The sequence below is a fragment of the Ascaphus truei genome, chromosome 7 (genome assembly GCF_040206685.1).
Source record: "Ascaphus truei isolate aAscTru1 chromosome 7, aAscTru1.hap1, whole genome shotgun sequence".
Taxonomy (NCBI): domain Eukaryota; kingdom Metazoa; phylum Chordata; class Amphibia; order Anura; family Ascaphidae; genus Ascaphus; species Ascaphus truei.
In genome coordinates this window covers 17466394-17488431 of record NC_134489.1, presented here as the reverse complement: position 1 = coordinate 17488431, position 22038 = coordinate 17466394, and the positions used below count along the sequence as shown (strand labels likewise).

General features: G+C 45.5%; 1 protein-coding gene across 1 annotated transcript in view; it reads left to right on the top strand.

Annotated features, from left to right (window-relative positions):
• LOC142498758 (voltage-gated delayed rectifier potassium channel KCNH8-like) overlaps window positions 1-22038 on the top strand; it is a 375271-nt gene that overhangs the window by 330148 nt on the left and 23085 nt on the right. The window contains exons 9-12 of the mRNA XM_075607124.1: window positions 1777-1976; window positions 3612-3861; window positions 4410-4624; window positions 11552-11889. Coding sequence (XP_075463239.1) covers window positions 1777-1976; window positions 3612-3861; window positions 4410-4624; window positions 11552-11889 — 1003 coding nt within the window. The remainder of the gene's footprint in view (window positions 1-1776; window positions 1977-3611; window positions 3862-4409; window positions 4625-11551; window positions 11890-22038) is intronic.

The window sequence follows — 22038 nt, the reverse complement described above, 5'->3', positions numbered from 1 at the left end:
CGGGGGGGGGGGGGGGGGGGTCCCTTACACTGAAGTTACGCCATTGGTAGAAGTGATACCTTTAATAGCTAACTCATGGTTAACAAAAAGTGCAAGCTTTCAGGCGAAGGGACGGGACCGTTGTCGTGCCGAGCACTTTTACTCTTTTTAACTATGAGTTAGCTGTTAAGGGTATCACTTCTAGTCTATGCTACTGGCTGGCATGTTGATGTCCTTTATTTCAGTAAGTCCATCAGCATCTGCGTCTTACAGACTTTACTAGAGTCTTACTGAGCTAACTCATGGGGAAAGGCAGGGTTGCAGACATGTCTGAGACCTAATGTAGAAAGGAGATGGAGGCACGCAAGTAGTTATGTGGCACGGGTGGCCTTGTCTGAGAAAGGGGCTGTGTCCCCAAAACGTTACTTTAGTTCTGCCTACGACTATGCAGTAACCCAGGGGGGCGCAAACTTTTTTCCCTGCGCCCCCCTGCCGGCTGTCCCCTCACTCCCGCGCCCCCCTCCCAACCCCAACTTACCCGCGCTCTGGCGTAATGACGTCACGTTGCCATAGCAACGTGACGTCACATGACCTCGCAGCGTCATTTTGCCGCCGCGTTGCCATGGCGACACAGGGAGGAAGCCGCCGGAGCCACGGTAAGTTAGGTTTACAGAGGCCCTGCAGCTCCCCCGGCACTTAATTTAAGTGCCTTCGGGAAGCGCGTGGGGCCTCTGTAAACCCCGCGCCCCCCGTCGGCAGTGTCGCGCCCCCCCTGGGGGTCACGCCCCACAGTTTGCGCACCGCTGCAGTAACCCATAGCATTTTTGCATAACTACTCTTGTGCCAACATCTTCTTTCTACATTATACTACTATAGGCCTCTATTTGTAACATGGGGGCATCGATGGGTTAGCTTGCAGCAAGGGTTTCTCCCCTTTTTTTCTTGTACTCATATTGGCATTGGGAGTGCCTCTGTATACAGTACCTTTGTATTACAGACCTGCCTGAGACGTGCGAATGTGCTCACAAGTGGTATTTTTATTTGCTGTACACTGCACAGCCGAGTTTTGTTGTCACTTTTTTACTCACCATAGCTTGTTCTCTGTCTGGTTGTAGTCACTTCCAGCTTCACATTGCAGAGCCAGTAACACTTCTTACACTGAGATCCACAAGGTGGAAACAGCTGTCTGTGACGAGGGTTACAGGCTATACACTTCTTTAACCCAGGCTGTGCTTAAAAAGCTGTGTATTACGGCAGGTGTAAACTTATAGCAGGGGTGACCATGTCCAGTGCTCTAGGGCCACTAACAGCTCAGGTTTTACGGATATCCCTGCTTCAGCGCAGGTGACTGACCCACTGATTGAGCAGGGATATCCTTAAAACTGGACCTGTTGGTGGCCCTTGAAGACTGGAGTTGGCCACCCCTGGTTTATAGGGTTCCATGTTAAAATAGACAAGAAGCAAAAGGTGATACACTATGAGTGTTCATTTGCATGTCATTACCCAGAATTCCTGGCTGCAGTGGACGCGTTGTATTTCTAAAAGATAATGGTGAAAGACAGAGTTGAAGGTCTGAGATATGTGAATGTGCTCACAAGTAGTATTTTTAATTGGTGATTGGTTCATTTTTTAATGAAATGTAATTTCTTTGGTCTAGAAACCTCAAGTCACAGATTTATGTCTTGGGGAGGAGAGGGGCGTTGACATGTAATAAGCTGTTGAGAGTGTGTACGATGCTGTGGATATAGCAGTTGCATCTGAAACTTGTGTCTAACCTGGTCATTGCTGTGTGTTTAGCTCTCATGCACGCAGTGGTATTCGGTAATGTCACGGCCATCATTCAGCGGATGTACTCCCGCCGGTCCCTCTACCACACACGCACCAAGGACCTGAAGGACTTCATCCGCGTGCACCGCATGCCCAAGCCACTGAAGCAGCGCATGCTGGAGTGTTTCCAGACCACGTGGTCCGTCAACAACGGCATAGACGCCAATGAGGTGAGTTAGGTCAGTGGGGGGAAGGGGTCGGCTCATTGGTGAACATGCTCACCGCTCAAGGACATTGGTGGAAGAAGTGCCTTCGAAATGTTGTAACACTGGCTCATAACAACCTGGTCACCCCTTTGCTGCCAAGGAGACCTCAACTTGTTGAAGGCTTCTCTGCCAGCGAAAGGGTTAAATGCATGGGAGGGCCACCGTAAAATAATAATTATTTGGTGTAGGTTACATGTAGAAAAACAAAAAGAACGATTCCTGCGCTCCTACCAATTAGGCTAAAATTGCACTACTCACATAAGCTTATGCTTTATTTAACCCCTTCGGGGCTTTCACACATTTTTTCACCACTCCATGGGACAATTATTACACATATTCAGTGTAGGTACCTGCATACGGTTATGCTTTGTCGTGGCATGCAGGCGTATAAATGCTTTGGCCAAAGGGTTTAACAAAATAACTCTTTTTCATGAGTTCATTATTTTATCTTAGCCTAATTGGTAGGAGCGCAGGAATCGTTCCTTTTTGTTTTTCTATATGTAAGGCCGATCTTTCTACCTGCAGCAAACTTCTATAGGGAGCAGCGCGGTATTATGTACAGTATCCAAAACTGTTTGATATTGTTTAAATACACGTGGCCTTATTGGAAGATTTCATTTGCCTCGTCCTTTGAGGTGCTCTGTTCCCATTTAAAACAGGTCTGTAATAAACTCCATGCAGCGAAGCTGTGTTTTAGAGCATGGTTTTGAAGCCTGGTGCTGCATTGACTGTACCGCATGTCAGCTCTGTTCTCTCCAGGGTAAGGGAATCATCGGAGGTTTGTTTCACTCCAAACAGAAGCCTTTTCTTCTCCAGGATTAATTTTTTTCCCCGCATTGCCAGATAAGAAGGCTTTGCACGCTGTGGCCATGCAAAACCACTACATTTATTGAAGATGACACAATAGCTACTTCCATTGCCTGAGGCTGCATGTAGCAACAGCAGAGAACTCCGTGCAATATAAGTAGCTATTGTTATACTGCAGCGATGCACTGATACAGCACAGCCTGAGCTGGGAGTCACATCGCTCCTACCTTACAATATATAGAATTGTCCCGCAGGGACATCCAAAGCTGTCACATCTCGTGGATTTTTTTGAGCGTCTCACTGGTTTCTGGCATCCGCGTCTCGTAGACTTCAATGGAGTCTCACTCATTAAAGTGAGGAATCTTCTCTTAAAAGTTCTGGGGTTTGTATTTTGGTCTAGAACCCCCCCCCATATTTCTCTGGTTTTGGTTCCTTGGAGGTTGACATCTCTGGACGCGGGAGTCAGCCCAACTAAGGGACAGTGGTCAAAGGGACCAAAAAATAAAAGCAGCTGTGATTCAGTACAAGGGAGGGCAATTGTTTTAAACTACGGTGACAACGCTCTATTTTAAAAGGCACTCAAATATATTTATGTTATACGAAGAAGAGGGAGGGATCCTTGTTAACCACTTCTCTGCCAGGGGAGCCGGAATGATTTAGGGAAGCGAGAGGTATAGATCCTATATTTCATCAACTATAAGAAGTTTAGGTTTTCAGATACTCTCTACTATCCTATATCACCACACCTCAGGGGACACTGCCATTGTAACACGTCTGTCTCCCCGTCCTTAGCTCCTTAGGGATTTTCCAGATGAGCTGAGAGCGGATATCGCTATGCACCTTAACAAGGAGATCCTTCAGCTACCAATCTTCGAGTCGGCCAGCCGGGGCTGCCTGAGGTCCATTTCTCTCAGCATCAGGACCTCCTTCTGCGCCCCTGGGGAGTACCTGATCCGGCAGGGGGACGCCCTGCAAGCCATTTACTTTGTGTGTTCGGGATCCATGGAGGTGCTGAAAGATAACACGGTGCTGGCCATCCTCGGTGAGTCCTTTTCCCTGAGACTGAAATCAGGGAGATTTGGGGGGTTGTGGGCTGAAAAATGGCATCTTACATTTTCTTGATTTTTTTTTTTTATCTGTGAGACTTCACTGAAGACTATGAGGTGCTGACGCTAAAAAGCAGTGAGACTGACACCAAGTCAGGGACACTCACGGAAACTCAGTGGCAGTCTGATATTCTCATACAAGTGGCACCTACCGACCTAATAAGAGGGTGTTTCATTAATTCATTTGCAATGTAACAAACAAGTATTTACAATAAATAGAGCGTATATTTATTATACTGATGTGCATGTTTCAGTCTCCCTTTTGGACCTTCCTCAGAACCATGATATAGTCACAGAGGGGATCAACTGCAGGTGACTAGATCTATTACCTGCATATAGTGAATGTCTGTTTGCTAGATTGTATCTACAGCTAGTGTAACCTAACCATGATCCTGGACACCTAATAAGGTTCTATGATATCGGAAGGCAGGTTACAATCCTCACCATTGCTCTTCAACCATTGGGTTTATGCCTGTGCTTCTAGGAAAGGGCGATCTCATTGGCTCCGACAATCTCAACAAGGAACAAGTGATTAAGACGAACGGCAATGTGAAAGCCTTAACCTACTGCGAGCTGCAGTACATCAGCCTTAAGGGCCTCCGAGAAGTCCTGGAGTTGTACCCAGAGTATTCCCAGAAATTCATCTTGGAGATCCAACACGACCTGACCTACAACCTCCGAGAGGGCAGCGAGGTAGACGTGAGTAGCAGCTGCTCATGTTGCATCATGTGATTCCCCCCTCTACCCCATAAATCTGGTGTTGTTCTCGGCATACGTTTTGCAGATGGGAAATGGTAATGAGTTTGTGTGGTCCATATTGAGTATGATGTGACACTGTTGTCCTGTGTTGGAGAACATTTCAATGGCACTACAATACTAAAGTGAATTCACAGTGCTGCGAGTGGGGGTCTAATTTACTTAAATCTCCCTCCTACAAAACAGGGGCAAAACCAGTGCAAAAAACAGCACCAGGGAATGACCCCTGATGTGCCCATAATGTGAGAAAAACACTTTACAAGAAATAAGTTGCTATGGCGATGGGTTTGTAAGCAATTAGTCGTGCTATTCTGCTTGTGCGCTTGATGAACCCTGATAAGTAATGTATTAGAATCCTTCGGAGTCCAGAGTTTCATATTTAATTAGAATAGCTTATAATCTGTCCTCATGATCTCTCTCTCTCTCTCCCTTCCGCCCCCCTTTTCCTTTCACTCTCTCACCCCCCTCCCCATTTACTCTCTCTCTTTCCCTCCCTCCATTCCCCCCTTTTCTCTCTCTCCCCCCTCCCTTTCTTTCTCTCTATCTCTTCCCCCGTTAACCCTCTCCACTCTCTCCCCCCTTTTCCTCTTTCTCTCTCTCCCCCTTCCCACCTTCTCTCTCTCTCTCTCTCTCTCCCTTCCCTTTACCCCTCTCTCTCTCCCTCCCCTCCCCCACCTTTTCCACTCTCTCTCTCTCCCCCCTCCGTCCCTTCTTCCCTTTCCCCCCTTTTCTTCTCTCTCCCCCTTCTCTCCCTTCCTACCCCTTTTCCACTCTCCCTCTCTCATCTTCTCTTGCGCTCTCTCTCTGTCCATCTGCCTTTGTTTCTATTCCTCTCTCTCTCTCCTTATTCCTCTCTGTCTCTCCCTTTCTTTCCCCCTCTCCCTATTCTTCTCTCGCTCTCTCTCTGTCCATCTGGCTCTATTGCTCTCGCACTCTTTCTGTATCCCTCCACCTCACTTTCTTGCTCTCCTTCCCCTCCCCCCTGGCTGGTATCAGAGTTCCTTCTTACAGCTCTGTTTTTATGGTGATTGGACAACCCTCGGAGATATTTGTTTCCAGAGATGGCCTAGGCCATCGGTTCAGTGTGGTGTTATTAGATAAAGGGGAAACCTTGGAAAGATTTGGGAACCCAAGAGCCCAGGCCAGAGAGATTTGTGGGGTTGAGCCAAATGAAAACATTTGGTTGAAAAAAAAGAGATATTTTGTTTAGTGAATGGGACTCTGCTTAAACCTTTTAGAACCATTGTTGATGCTAATGAAGGACACTGCCATCCCGTGAGTGAGGCTGATTCATATAGTATTTAACACAATCATATATACATTATATACGAAAATTCAATATAATGTAAAACTAGAGAACCCGTGAGTGTTTCTGCATGTCTTCTGTTGATCCCCGATACCTGCTTTATTGCCCCCCATAGTCACATGCCATAAAGTGGTTAAACTTCAGATGGGTATTTGGTGCAATAAGCGCACAAAGGATCCAATAATTACATTTCCATTGGTGCATTTAAAATGGCCCCCAGTATGTACACTGACCACAGAGCATAAAGACATGGAATAGCAGTGCTTCCCATTAATAGTATTCATCCTGTACAGTGCTTCCTATGTTCCCATCAACTAGAAGAAGTGAAGATTCAAAGGAAAGTAGAACACAAAAACAAAGAACACACGAGAACGTTGTTTTCATTTTATATACAGATAGAAAGGATAGTGCCCCCCGCTGGCGCGTTATGGCGAGATATTCTGTGATATAGTGTACTGCGTTATCACTGCCATTGAATCCTATGAAATACAGGTTGTCCTCGCTATCCGACGTTTCACTTTACGATGGATGGCATATCCGACGCTTTACAATGCAACCCTATGGGACGTTTTTTGACGCCTGAATGGGTTATCCGACGCCTGAATGGTTTATCCGACGCTCACCGCCACTGATTAAAATGGGACTCACTTTACAACGGTTTCACTGTCCAACGCTACTTCCAGAACGGGTTCCGTTGGAATATATATATAGAAAAAATACGAAAACAGGTTAAGCTATAAATGTTATTAAGTAAATAATGTATAAATCTAGGATTTATAGTATGACCATAACAGCAGCCCAACCAACCCACACCCACACCTTGCCTACAACACAGTGGCTTAAAATTGAGGCTGCACCCCTATTTATATACTCCCCCCAGAATTATTCCGTTTGACGGATTCGGATTCCGACTAAAACGACTAATTTGCCTTTTTGAGAATGACCCCCGGAGTTCAGCAGGAGATAGGACCCGGCCAACCTGCGTGGGATCCGAATTCCGGCCAAACATTTGCTCCCCTCCAGTTCCCGCCCTCCCAGTTGTACTGCTTTGTGCACCCCGTGTGTTGTGATGTCTCTGTCGGGGCTGGCTTTGTAACCACGCGGTGATGGGGATGGCGTGCTGCAGATCATTCCGCGTGCACGCGCATCCTGGCACAGCAGCAGCGCATGGAATATTAACCTCGGTTTACACGTCCCACAGGGGATGGAGAAAGTCTGGGCCTGGGAGCCGGCTGAAAGAGCGATGTCTTTCTCATTCTAAGAATAGCTCTCTGGTCTATTCTTAGCCGCGCTGCCTTTTTGTTTCGCTGTGCAGGAGCCTCCGTGGGCGTAATCCCAGGGGGAGAGCGGGCTGGAAATAGACATCACTGTGCAGGCTTTTCTCTCAGACTAATTAGCAGAGCTAAGACTCCTTTATTCTACCCCTAGTCCTCGCAGGGGAAAGTGCAACTTTGCCTGGGAAATGAATCGAAGTAAAGTGAAACGGTTCGGTGTTTATTCACCGACGGGCAGTAGCTATTACCGGTTATTAACAGCTAATTAAGTAAATAATCGCTGGGGGCACGGTTAGTGACTTTTGCACGTTCGGCGATAAATCCCTTTGAGAGCAAATCGGAGATGTGTAAGCAATGGTGGGTGTCCCAATAGGAGCCTGGGGCGACAACATTCTGGGGCGACAACATTCTGGGGCGACAACATTCTGGGGCGACAACATTCTGGGGCGACAACATTTTCTGGGATTGTTTTCTCTTCCCCCCCCTATACATACTGTAGGCCCCGCTCTCTTCCCCCCCTATACATACTGTAGGCCCGCTCTCTTCCCCCCCCCTATACATACTGTAGGCCCCGCTCTCTTCCCCCCCTATACATACTGTAGGCCCGCTCTCTTCCCCCCCTATACATACTGTAGGCCCCACTCTCTTCCCCCCCTATACATACTGTAGGCCCGCTCTCTTCCCCCCTATACATACTGTAGGCCCGCTCTCTTCCCCCCCTATACATACTGTAGGCCCCGCTCTCTTCTCCCCCTATACATACTGTAGGCCTCACTCTCTTCCCCCCCCCTATACATACTGTAGGCCCGCCCTCTTCCCCCCCTATACATACTGTAGGCCCCACTCTCTTCCCCCCCCATACATACTGTAGGCCCCACTCTCTTCCCCCCCCTATACATACTGTAGGCCCCACTCTCTTCACCCCCCCTATACATACTGTAGGCCCCGCTCTCTTCCCCCCCGCCCCCTATACATACTGTAGGCCCCACTCTCTTCCCCCCCCCTATAAATACTGTAGGTCCCGCTCTCTTCCCCCCCCCTATACTTACTGTAGGCCCCGCTCTCCCCCCCCTATACATACTGTAGGCCCCGCTCTCCCCCCCCCTATACTTACTGTAGGCCCCGCTCTCCCCCCCCCTATACTTACTGTAGGCCCCGCTCTCTTCCCCCCCATATACATACTGTAGGCCCCGCTCTCTTCCCCACTGATTGCCGGGGAAGAACGTGGGGCCTCTGTAACGGTCTCTCACCGTGCGGCCCTCTTCCTTCTGTTGCATCGTGGTATCAAGTGATGCTGCGACGGCACGTGGCCATGCGTTGCCCTAACAATGTGACATGACAAGGCGTTGCGTTGTCATGGAAACGTGTTGTCACGTGACGTTGCGATGCGACGCAGGAGGAGGCGGCCCGGGCGCCCAAGTGGTAAGTGCCTACGGGCGGCAAAATGTTACATCAAAACCCCATATAATTCTGTTTTAATTCAACCTGACGCAATATAGGAAAAATGATTTAAAACAACGAATTCTAGTTCGTGTGCACGATGCTCTCAGACACACGCTGCGCATTTTATTCGGGTTTCTATCACTTTTTGCACTGAACTTTCGATGCACAAAGAAATGTAAGACACAATCTTAGTACATAGGCCACATTGTGCCGGCAAAGTTCTCTGTACAGCGCTGTGTACGCTGTCAGTCCAATATAAAAAAAAATAAACAATGATATAATTATTATTATTACTAGTATTAAAAAGCAGTCCGGTCGAACATTTTCCCCAATGCTTTGCAGTACGACGGCGGGACGCGGTGGAACTGAATGGGGTTAACGCCCTTCCCCCGATGAGCTGCGCACGTTTGCAAAGACATGCCATGATAACGAGCAATTCATTGATTTATTCGGAAGTGATCAGCTAAGACTATTATCTGGCAATTGCTAGAGTTTCCCCGCCGCTGTGCCCGAGCGGGACCCGGCTCGAAAAGCGCAATTAGTGGACGCGGCCAGCCTGCTGCCTTTACAGCTCAATAAATGCAGCTATGGATCCTCTGCCAGAGTTAAGCACAAAAGGCTGGCGGGGATGTGATTGCTCGATACGGAATGGCTTCGCTCAAGGAATTGTTTGAGCAGAGCCAGCAGGGTGCTGTGTAAGGAAGGTAATTGTACATCCATGATTTGTTCCTATTTAATGCAGATTCGGCCGACGCAACAAGGCACTCCAAGCGTTGGCCATGTGTTGAAGGTCCAAAAGTGTTCATTGTGCTCACCATATCTCCTTTGTCCCCGTAACACTCAATGCACTTAAAGTGACACAAACGTTACAGAGCTGTGGATTGCAAGCTGTAGGGAGATAATGGTTCCACGTTTGTGTTAATGTATAGAGCACTTATCTTGGGTTTGATGCTGCGTACTTCTGTATTAGCCGAAAATTGGCATGCTACTGTACATTGTGGAAGTGCTGACACAAGCACTTCAAAATACAGAAATGATGTGTGTGAGGGTGTGCAGGCGAATTCATTGAAGAAATCAGTTCCCCCGCCCCGAACACTTAGGCTAACTGCACTCCCCAACTGTGCCTCTATCAACTCACTGGCTTTCACTTCTGCAGATAAGCCCAGGATACAGAATCTGTGACAGTAAATGTGTTCAGAGAATTTAAGACGAAGGTGAATAAGTCTCTTTGGAACAGGCACACAGGTAGTACTAGATGTCTTTAGGCTCTTTATCAACATACATACATGCACGGTGCAGTCCTGTCAAGACTTCATTTACAGGGGGTCTTGTTTACAGAGACGGCATCACCCATTATGCAAGTGTCACTCAATGGAAGGCTCACTAACTCACTGGAAGACTTGTTTCATCAATTGGTAAACAGTCTTACTCGTTAGGAAGCTGACTCACTCGTTACAACCCGGTCTCACTCACCGAAGGACAGTTTCACTCACTCGATTGCAGCCTAACAGAGTGGAAGACGGTCCCACTTATTAGCAGATAGTCTCACTTTTATAGAAAGGCCAGCCCACTCATTGGTATTGCATGTCAGTCACAGGAAGGCCGTCTCGCATTGGGAATGCATGTCACTTATTGGAAGTTAGTCTCACTCATTGGTAATGCGAGTCAGTCATTAGAAGGCTGTCTTACTCTTTTGAAATGCATGTCACACATTGGAAGGTGTGTCATTCACTTGAATTGAGTGAGCACCATTCAGCAGAAGTCCATTGTATAGAGACAATTCGCTCACCTAATTATGTTTTGCTAAATTATAAGTTTATTTGGAAAAGTACCCAGGCGCTATCTCTATCCGTAGTGTACAGTAGGTATATACCTTCAACCTACCTTTCCTCATATTGTGCTCCCCCATTTTTTCTTGTGTTCTATTGCTAAATTATAAAACAGACAACAGAGAAGCCCAGTGCTACATCCAACATGACAGAAATACACAGTAAAATACTTATATATTCTCTTGAAATAGGGTCATTTAGTTTAACCCTTTGGCCAAAGCGTTGTAAGCTTGCGAGCCACGTCAAGGCAGACACCCGTTCGCAAGGCCTAACACTACCAGATAAAATACTAATATACCTCTATTAGGATTACAATTCTCATTTACCTCTATTAGGAGGGAGAAAGACCACATTGGATCCAGCAGAATGAAAGGACCTACTAACGTGGGAAGTGGGGCGGGCTTAAAACCTGGGAAAGAGGAGCCACCAACCCCCAACAGCTGAAACAGCTGAGAGTAGGTTAACAGAACACAAAACCCCAGCAAGCTCTTTTTGGGAACCCCTGAGCCCCCACAAAATATCTATACAGCTAGTATATATATATATATATATATATATATGTATTTAAGTGTCAAAATGGAGTGCTATTGAGCTTGGCATATGTATACAACAGATGACAGAGAAGCCCAAAGCTACATACAACATGACAGAAATACACAGTAAAATACTTATATATTCTCTTGAAATAGGGTCATTTAGTTTAACCCTTTGGCCAAAGCGTTGTAAGCTTGCGAGTATTTTACTGTGTATTTCTGTCATGTTGGATGTAGCATTGGGCTTCTCTGTTGTCTGTTGTATACATATGCCACGCTCAAAAGCACTCCATTTTGACACTTAAATACATATATATATATTTTGTTGGGGCTCAGGGGTTCCCAAAAAGAGCTTGCTGGTGTTCTGTTCTGTTTGCTAAATTATATACAGAGTAGTGATATTCAGGCATAGCTGTAGGATATTTTTATTACTGGCTAAAATGTCTATATACCTATGTCACTGGCCTCTCTTTCTGCCCTTTCAGCTTGAACACGAAAGCAACGGGGGTCTGATCCAGAAGCTGCCGGCCATTCTTGAGGATGATGAGTTTGAAGATGATGAGCGGTGCCCCTTGCCAGTGAGCTCACAAGGAGTGAGCCCCATTGAGTCCTCCCTAAAGCTGCCCAAGGCCTTCGGCTCACCTATGCTCTCCCCACTCTCCCCAAGGGCCTTCAAAACCCCCACCAAGAGAGCCGAGAAGAACTTTGGGGACCTCTTTGTTGGGGGTGACATGGGAAAGTTGCCAGTAGGAGATGAAGGCAGACCTTGCAAACTTCTGTTTCCTGCCCTAAGCATCAGTGCTCCTCCTGTACTCAGCCCCAGGTAAGTGCACTACACGTAGGTTAACATCTGGTTACATATCAACATGACAAGATATTGATGGTAATGTGTCACATTCCATGGTACAATACTGGTGCATCAAGCAAGAAACTCCCATTGCTTCCTTGTGTCCCAATGGCAGTATTGTATTTAAAACTGCAATCTTGATTCTAAGTTTTAAAAGTGACTCCCTTTGAAGCTCCTACACTGGTGACTGAGACTTGAAAACAGGGATAGAATAACATGGCCGCTGTGATTTGCTACAAAAATCGATAAAGAAATCAGCGAGAAAAGTATCAATAAATCCTTGATCTCTATGAATTTTCCAAAAGTGAAAACAAAAATGGGTTTGTTTGGGGAACAAGGCAGCACCATAATATAACACACAGGATAAGACATAATACAGGGAAATAGAAGGACCGCCATATGTGCAACAACTCTAAAAGGAAACAATGGAAGAAATTAACCCTTTCCCCCAAAAGCTTACACTCAACGTGCTGGGTTAGGAGACACACTAAGACAATAGGACTGAATACATGGCAGGGCATTGATTCAGTAATGTGATTGTCATTTCCATTGTGCGGTACAATAGTGTGTGAAGAGAGAACCAGCACAATGAAAGATGAAGATCAGATGTTGCACCCATCGGGACTGCACCTCGAAATAAGTCTGCGTTTTAATCCGGTGCAGTAGGAAGGAGAAGGTGCTCACCGTACAGGAGGAAGCCTCTTCACACACTGGCAAATACTGTGTATTGACTCAACCTCGCGCTGATAAATCACTTATCCGCCCTTTGAGTGCTTAGACCATGAGTCCTGATTGCTAGTTAATTGTTGAACGAGACGGTTGTGCACGAACCTCCCCACCCAAGGAGAAGATAAATAAGGGGGAGAGGGTTGAGCGCGGGAAGCATGGGACAGGCACACCGACCCCTGGCAGAGTTTTCGAGCTGCTTGCGAGCGGTGCTGAATATTGAAAAACACTGGCGTCTTCTCGCTGAATTATTGATATCGCTGAGCAAAGTGCAGCAGGTGCACATACATTCTTTTATGATGCCTCCTGGAATAACGAAAACAAAAGCTCAAATAACCCCTTCACTGCCAGGGCCCCTGCAAAGCGCTGCATGGGATCGGAGGGATAGAGTAAAATGGCCATCAGGGATTACCAGTTGTTTACGTACTGCTATCCAGTCCTGCTGATATTTGGGGAGGAGGCATTTGAACAGCAAAGAGGGCTCATGGGCCCGAATTAACTTATAAAATCAGCAGAGGAAGATCCGAAACCAGCTGATTTAATCAGTAAATAATGCAGAAAGCTCAGATCCTTCCCACAGTTGTGGGGTTTCTGTATGCAAACCGCCCAGTGTAACGTCCGCCAGGAGAAAGCGGTGTGGCTCGATATAAATTCATATTTATGTATATTTATGTATGCCCTGTCTTAATCTCATACCACCAGAAGCAGAGAATACATGATTACGACCTGTGCAGGGGGGAATAACGTGAAAGCAGCATTGCGGCTTTCAGTAAAGTTTTGCTAGTTACGCAGATTTGCTTCAAATCAATGTTTGAATCGTGTCTGACTTACTTATACTAAAAGTATATACTTTTTTTGCACTGAAAGCATTCTATCAATGCAAACAAAAAGCATTAGTTGATGAAGTGTGTGTGTGTGTGTGTGTGTGTGTGTGTGTGTGTGTGTGTGTGTGTGTGTGTGTGTGTGTGTGTGTGTGTGTGTGTGTGTGTGTGTGTGTGTGTGTGTGGTGTGTGTGTGTATACACACACACACACACTTTAGCCTGTGCACCTAGTTAAGTGTTGCCCATTTTATCCACTTTTAACCCGTGTGCTGCCAGACTTGGCACTGGAAGAGTTAAGATGATTATAGAGAGGTAGCGATAGTTCTTGGACACGCTGATAACGCGGAATATCGCAGAGCATCTCAAATTTACCGTGGGGTTTAATGGCCGGTGATAACACAGAATATCGCAGAGCATCTCAAATTTACCGTGGGGTTTAATGGCCGGTGATAACACAGAATATCGCAGAGCATCTCAAATTTACCGTGGGGTTTAATGGCCGGTGATAACACAGAATATCGCAGAGCATCTCAAATTTACCGTGGGGTTTAATGGCCGGTGATAACACAGAATATCGCAGAGCATCTCAAATTTACCGTGGGGTTCAGTGGCCGGTGATAACGTGGAATATCGCAGAATATCCCACCACAACGCGCCAGCGGGTGCAATAACCCCGGCTTCATCTTCACTACGTCTGCAAGTCGTAAGCGGATTGTCAGGTCACCAAACCTCTCATTTCACTGCTTTACTAACAACAAGAAATAAATAAAAAGCTTTCACCATCCAAGTGCTTTCCAGCAATAAATGGCAAAGACGTCCCCACAGAGCGGAGGTGTCTCCTGGTAAGTAGCACTTTGTCCCTCTTAGTGGCTGCACGTGTTGGGGTGGTTTGCTTATTCCCCGGGACACATTTTGACCTGGCAACTAGATCTGAGACATGTGGATCTGCTTATGTACTCATTTCTTCTTCTCCCTTTGAGAAGAGAGTTACTAAACATTCGCCAGCTTAGTGGGAACGGTCCTGAGTTTGTAGGCAGTATTGTAACTCAAACCAGGTAGAAACAACGCCCTCAATTTAGAGGGGGGGGCTCTGTACTAAGCGCCGTAAATTGAATTTGTGGCATACAATTGACGCACAGAAATCACAAATTATATTGCGTTTGTGTACGCCTTTTACGCCAACGTTTTGTTTTCTCAATGTGCAGCTTATGCGTTTAAAAAACAATTTTTAGTCAAGTATATTGCTGCACAAAACTGGGACACGCATCACGCACAGATATATACTAAATAATCTGTGTGCTCAAAAAAAGGCATTGAACATGCGTCACAATTGTCCACCAATCTGGTATCAATCCTAAAAAGTGTGTTGATAGTGTTAGAGCGGAATTACGTTGCTATGTATCGACCATAAACATTTAATCCTCACTAACATACAATAACATGCAGATCCATGTGTAGCCTAGCCTTCGGCCGCTACTTATTTCCCTGGGCCCTACCAGTGTAAGCCCTGTTAGGTACAGGCAGTGGATGGGTTAATTCCTCAAGAAGGCCTAGTTGTTATTGCAGTCTTGAATACAGTAAGTGTATTTAAGGGTGGGCATAGCAACAGCCAGAGAGTGTCAGCCTGGGGGAGGTACTGGCTTGGTCATATTGGCAGATGTGACACCTATTAGTATCTGACTTGCCCTGTTATGGAGCAGGGTGACAAGCCCAACCCCAGGGTATAAATACTGTCTCTCTACCAAAAGAGGGTGTGTCTCTTTCCTCCCCCTGTGGAGTGAGCAACAACTTCCTTGGTCCCACAAGGGGACTCAGGAGGAGCACAATGCAGGACGAAACTTGGATGGGCCTCAAGCCTTGAAGTGATATTCTTAGGGGAAGATGTATCTGCAATAAGATCTTAACCAATGCAATAAATACCATGGAACCATAAGCAAGTGTGATTCTCTGTCTTGGTCGAAAGAAAGGTGTCAGTCTGGGCCATCCTACCAAACCAGAGGTTCCACACTGACTGGAGGCGCTGCAACCACGAACAAAGGTATCCTGGCCTGTTGATCCCCACACCAAAGTGGAAGTACTCAGCCCTACTGTTAAATCACAGGTGTACTCAGCCCTACTGTTACCTCACAGGTACGCATCACACCGCAGTAAATATGGAGCAGCAGACCAAATCTCACTTAGGGTGGGGGTAAAGAGGCTACACATGTATTACTGCTGTCATGGCAAGCGGTCAATGAGTTAATTGTGTCCTCTGCCCTTCATAGCTGCTGACTCCTAATGCTGCACCTGGTGCTCTTTAACCACTGCACAAATTCACTAGCACACACGGACACACTGATGTACTCACATTAACGCACAGATACAGACACAAAGTCAACAATAAATACAACTGAAGTTCACACTGGCGCTTAACGACCCACTGCTGGATGAAGCCTCCCCAATGATCTTCCAGGTACTGTGGTTGGCCAGACCTACTGGCTCCATCATATGTCCAAATTCAACCTTACTTAGGGTCAACGTCTTGGTCTTTTGATATCCTCTGGAACTCTGTGAATTCATCGTCTTTGTCCAACGATGATCATTTCTGCTTTTTATATGTCTGGCCAACTGCCATTTTAATTTCTTCAACCATGTGATGTCACAGACTTTTGTTTGATTTTGACCCCAATTCATTATTTTGTTCCGGTCTCTTCTGGTAATACCCAGCTTACATATTTCAGTTGTCTGAAGCTTCTGAATTCACTTCGCATTTTGGGTCCAAGGTTCACATTCATACGTGAGCACGGGCACAATATACTGGTCGAAAACTTTCCTTTTGAGTACGGATGACGTTGTGGCTATCTGTTGGCCTGTGTAATGCGGGAGATTTAACCAGCCATTTAACCAGATTTAACCAACACAATCTGTGTTGCGTCTGCCGTTCAGCCCCTGGGAAACAAGGTTTCCCCCCTGATGTTTGACCTTATCTTATACTGTTTGAATAAATTTTAAGCCCTTCAGGACAGGGTTTCAGTGTTTGTATTGTACTGTAATGAGCAGCATTACACACACACACACACACACACACACACACACACACACACACACACACGCGCGCGGTATTGAAGGCCAGCGCACTTAAAATACATGAGAAACTAAATGAATGTATTCTGCCCTGATGGATTTGTTGGTCTTTTATGGGGCCTTTCTAATATATGTGTATCTATATGTACCCATGTATTCACACAACTACTATCTTCATCATAACCCAGCTTCTATTTTTCCTACACTGCAAAAAGCTCGATCCTTGTTTACTTACAAAATGATTTTCTCGTTGGTAGTTATGGCAACCGCCCGCAATAAGCCCTGTCCCACTCTCTGCTGTTTGAGTAATTAGGCTTTATGGTTTTTGAGTAATTAAGACTTCTACGAAATGGAGTGGCTTTTAACTCCTCGGCTGCTGGGGGTGGGGGGGGGGGTGTGGAGAAAAGCCGGGCTCGCAAAAACAATGTATCAGCCCTGTTTTGATGGTCCCTTGTCATTCTCTGCCTGTAGAGCAACCTCTGCTTTGAAGTCATGGTTAACCCTTTGGCTGCCAGAATGCAGGGATTTTAAAGAAGCAATCCACTCCCTGCACACACACACACACACACACACACACACCCCTCACTCTCCCCCCCCCCCCCCCCCCCCCATCCCTTTTTATTTTTGCTTGTTAATTTCCGGTTCAGTAATCGCCTGGTTCCAGAGATACATACCAGGTGAGGTGGGAGATTTAATCCACCATTTGGTTTCTCCATGAGGGGGCGGTACTGGGGCCTGTATGTATCTCAGATATGTGTTTCAGCTCTGCTTGCAAAAACAGTGAAATCCCTGAGGAATGGGAAGAATTACAACTGGAATTTGGAAAGAAGCTGGGGAAGAAGTCGAGAAAATCCTTGGTAAACTCTTTACATGCCGGTTGAAGAACAGGAGTAGGCAAGACACAGAGGACATTCAAAGTGCATTGCAGTGCATAGATCTAACATCCAGGCTGCATTAAGTACTGGACCAACCGGACCAAGCAGAACCCAAACGTTTTCTAACAACTGGCCACCAGCTCCCAGCGCTTTGCTGTATGCTGATCGACCATGTTAGAAAGGGAAAAAAACCTGTGGTGGCAACCATGGTCGGCTACTTCGACTCCGGGAATACCACTTGATACATGTACTTAACATGATCCAACCTACAGGTCTTAACATGAACGTGTCCTTATCCTGCTTCCTGAATATTCGCCAAGTATCAGCAGTGAAGAGCAACTGCATATGTGAACTGACCTTGGCACCAATGTATGATGCCGCCCTTAGTGCAATCTGCGCCTCCCTGTGTTCTGATTATTGATCGGATCTCCTACTACATTGCTTAGGTCTACAAGCTTCTAATGCAAACGTGTTTTGACCTAAAAATGACCCTGGCACCTATATATGGGGTCAGATTCCGCTGAAGAGATGGGTGCCGCCTTTTGAACCCTGTCTGTCTGGTTGTATAGTACAAGTTATGTCTAACACACAGATTTTTATCCTGCTTACCCAGTCATGGGCACCTACATATGGGGACATGTTCTTTTGTACAGGTGGGTGCCCCCCATGGAACCCATGAAACTATATGTGGTATGGATACCCTCTGTGAAGCATAAGAGCACATATGAAGCCATCTACTGTGGCTTATAGACATCTGATAAGATGCAGGGCAAGATTGACCGTCTGTAACGGAAGCTATTGCCTTCTCTGACACCTGAGATGTTGTGGCATACATTTATTTTAATAGGGGAATAGTACCACGCAGCACTCCCGTCTCACAGCCATGTCTACATAGTGAGACATTCTGCTGCCGACACAGGGGCTGTTCATCATACTAAATGAACTCTCTGACCGGATGCTTATGAACTTATTAGTCTCCTATTATAGCGGTAGCCACATTGCTGTGAAGGTTTGCGGTTGAGGACAGAACAATGGACGTATCTCACTGAATGGCCATAGCTCTTGGATCTTTTCAAAGTGCTCTGTTTCGTTGGCAATGTAGCGGTTAATTTGTTATCAGCCTGGGTCTGCTTGCTGTCTCTGCGCGGACATCACTGGGGTATACAGCAGCACTACAGCGCTGTACTTCTCTTTATTCAACACTATGGACAGCCATCTTTTTTTGCCTTCCGGCACCGTATGATAACGGGAAGGACTGTGTTTATTATTGTATATATACACGCTGTGTTACTGCACTTTATACTGGCTGTGTTTATTATTGTGTATATATATATATACACGCTGTGTTACTGCACTTTATACTGGCTGTGTTTTACACCCTCTTTGTGGTATTTATGTAGTTTCTATTTCAGTTGATCACTTTGTATAACATTGTTTTTGTATATTGGATAATATGTATACTTAGACTGATATGCAAGCTCGTCCATACAAATGCGTATTACTTCTGTATACCACTATACATCTGGGTATTTCTACCTGTCACTATGTGTTTATGACTTTTTACATGGGAGATGGTTGGGGCATCGTGACGCCATTACTTTATTTAAATATTTTTCACGTATATATATATATATATATATATATATATATATATATATATATATATAAAACAAAACAAACAAAGGAATGAAGTAGCGCCTCTATATATAACTAATTTGTAAAAAAGAACCAGTTAAGCTAATCATATAAGGTGCTTGGTGGGGTGACTAGTTTTAAAACTAATACACGTTGATATAGACTAAAAAATGCAATGCAATGTAGACTAATTCACTATTTATAACTAAATTAAAAAACCTCTATAGGTTTAGACAGCTAACAGTTTAATAACACAAAATATAAAAAAGTGAAAAAGTAAAAAATGAAAAAATACAAAAAAAACCTTCAATATTTAAAAAGTCCTGTTCCAATGATAAGTGCACCAGGTTCTTGCTGCCCGTTTTAAGGGATCACCAGTCCCTGACCATATCTGAAAAAAAAGAAAAGAAAAAACAGGCGCACACCTAGTGCATTAACATAATAAAAATTGTATTTCAAGGAACATAAAATCTGACAAATGCCCACTCACAAGGATAAGGCAATAAATGGCGTGTATGAGATTGGCTCTCATTTGCCATTGACTCGCTCCTCTCTGTGTAGCTCCAAGTCCTGGCGTCGTCACGTGACTTCCCTCGTGTAGCCGGTGAGCCGGTGAACCGGAAGCTCACATGCAGTCTTCGGCTGGGAAGGGACCCTCTAGACAGCAAAGGTCCTCCAGGTCCTCTATGGTTAGGCTGTGTCGGAGCCGTCTGATACACACCGAGGAAAGGGGACTGAAGAAGTCACTATCCGTGACGAAACGCGTAGGGCGTGACTAGCTTGAGACCGCCATTTGCCCACGAGCATCGAGGCCTGCTGCTGCCAGAGACTCTTTCCTCGGTGTGTATCAGACGGCTCCAACACAACCTAACCATAGAGGACCTGGAGGACCTTTGCCGTCTAGAGGGTCCCTTCCCAGCCGAACACTGCATGTGAGCTTCCGCTTCCAGTTCACCGGTTCACCGGCTACACGAGGGAAGTCACGTTGAATTGAATTGAATCTTCTGTACTTACCATTGATAACAATGGTATTTGGGACCAAGACTACATTTTTAAAGCTTCCAGTGACTGAGCTCCAGATCAGTACCAACACTAACACCACCCTAACTCCTGATACTAGTTTTAAATACCTGGGCATATGGTTTGACTCCCACTTAACATTCCGGATGCACATTGATACCCTGACAACCAAGACCTATGCCAAACTAGGTGTACTTTATAGGAACAAATCCTCCCTAAGTCTCCTGGTCAGAAAGCGTATCGCACAGCAGATGCTAATGCCAATTATCGACTATGGGGACATAGTATACGGCTCGGCTCCTCAAACCCACCTTAGCAAACTTGACACCCTCTACAATTCAATATGCTGTTTTGTTCTCCAATGCAACTGCAACACACATCACTGCAAAATGCTCAGAGAACTAGATTGGTCATCACCCGAGTCTAGGCGCAAAGTACACCTTTCCTGTCTTGCCTTCAAATACTTTCTGGGAAAGCTACCCGTCTATCTGAACAAGCTCCTCACCCCTACCACACGCAGCACTTATCATCTGAGATCTGACTCCAAAAGACTGTTCATGGTCCCAAGGCTCAACAAAGTATCCGGCCGCTCCTCCTTCTCTTACCGTGCACCTCACAACTGGAACAACCTACTGGAGACTCTCAGCCACCACCAGTTTAAGTTCTTTCAAAACCAAAGCTGCCTCATTAATCTGGTCTGTAACTGTTACATACTCCTATAATATATATCATCTCTAACTGTGCATGCAATGTCTTGTATATAATGTATACCCTGTTCACTTATGTAACTATATATTTGTAACCATGTATCTGTCATTATAACCCTATGCCCAGGACATACTTCATGGTAAAACATTTTATAAATAAATAAAATAAATAAATTGAGGACTGCACGCCTTGGAGTGACTGGCTTGTCCTGGATCAATACTGGCAGGTAATTGGCAACAGCCCAGATATATTTACCCTATGCTAGTGCTCCGTTATACATTTATCCATCTCCTGGGAAGAAATCAACAAGGACCATTCATTGTGGTTTTCAGGTGGACACCATTAGGTCTATCTCCCCTGGATTGTTTTATATGTGGACTTATTCATTATGGACATTTAAACAGCAACCTGAACATTTATTGAGCTATTTTCATCAGAGCATACATGTGATTGTGAGCACCATTTACCATTCACCTTTACTATTGATGATCATCAGTCTAGAAAGGGCCACAAAACCTAAAGATTTGGTGCTCCACCAATCCACTATCCACTATCAGACAGTCTACAAATGGAGAAAGTTCAAGACCACAGTCACTCAACCCAGGAGCGGTCCTCCTACCAAAATCTCTTCAAGAACAAACCAGCAAATCATCCAGGAAATCACAAAGAATCCCAGAATAACATCCAAGGATCTGCAGGCCACTCTCGTCTTGACTAATGTGAGTGTTCATGACTCAACTATCAGAAAAAGACTGGTGTTCATGAATGGTGTTCATGGCAGGATAGCCAGGAGGAAACCACTGATCTCTAAAAAGAACATTGCTGCCCATCTGAAGTTTGCCAAAGAGCACATAGATGATCTACAAGACTTCTAGAACAATATTGTCCGGACAAACGAGTCAAAGGTAGAACTTTTTGGCGTCAATGAGTAACGTTATGTTTAGCGAAAACCAAACACTGCGTTCGAACAGAAGAACTTCATCCCAACTGTTAAGCCTGGTGGTGGGAGTGTGATGGCTTGGGGCTGCTTTGCTGTCTCGGGATCTGGCCTGCTTGTCATCATTGACATAACCATCAATTCTGCATTGTATTAGAAGATTCTAGAGGAGATTGTCAGACCGTCCGTCCGTGAGCTGAAGCTGAACCGAAAGTGAGTCATGCAGCAAGACAATGATCCTAAACATACAAGCAGATCTACAAAAGAAATGCAGTGTTTTAGAATGGCCTAGCCAAAGTTCGGACCTAAACCCCATCAAAATGTTGTGGCAGGACCTG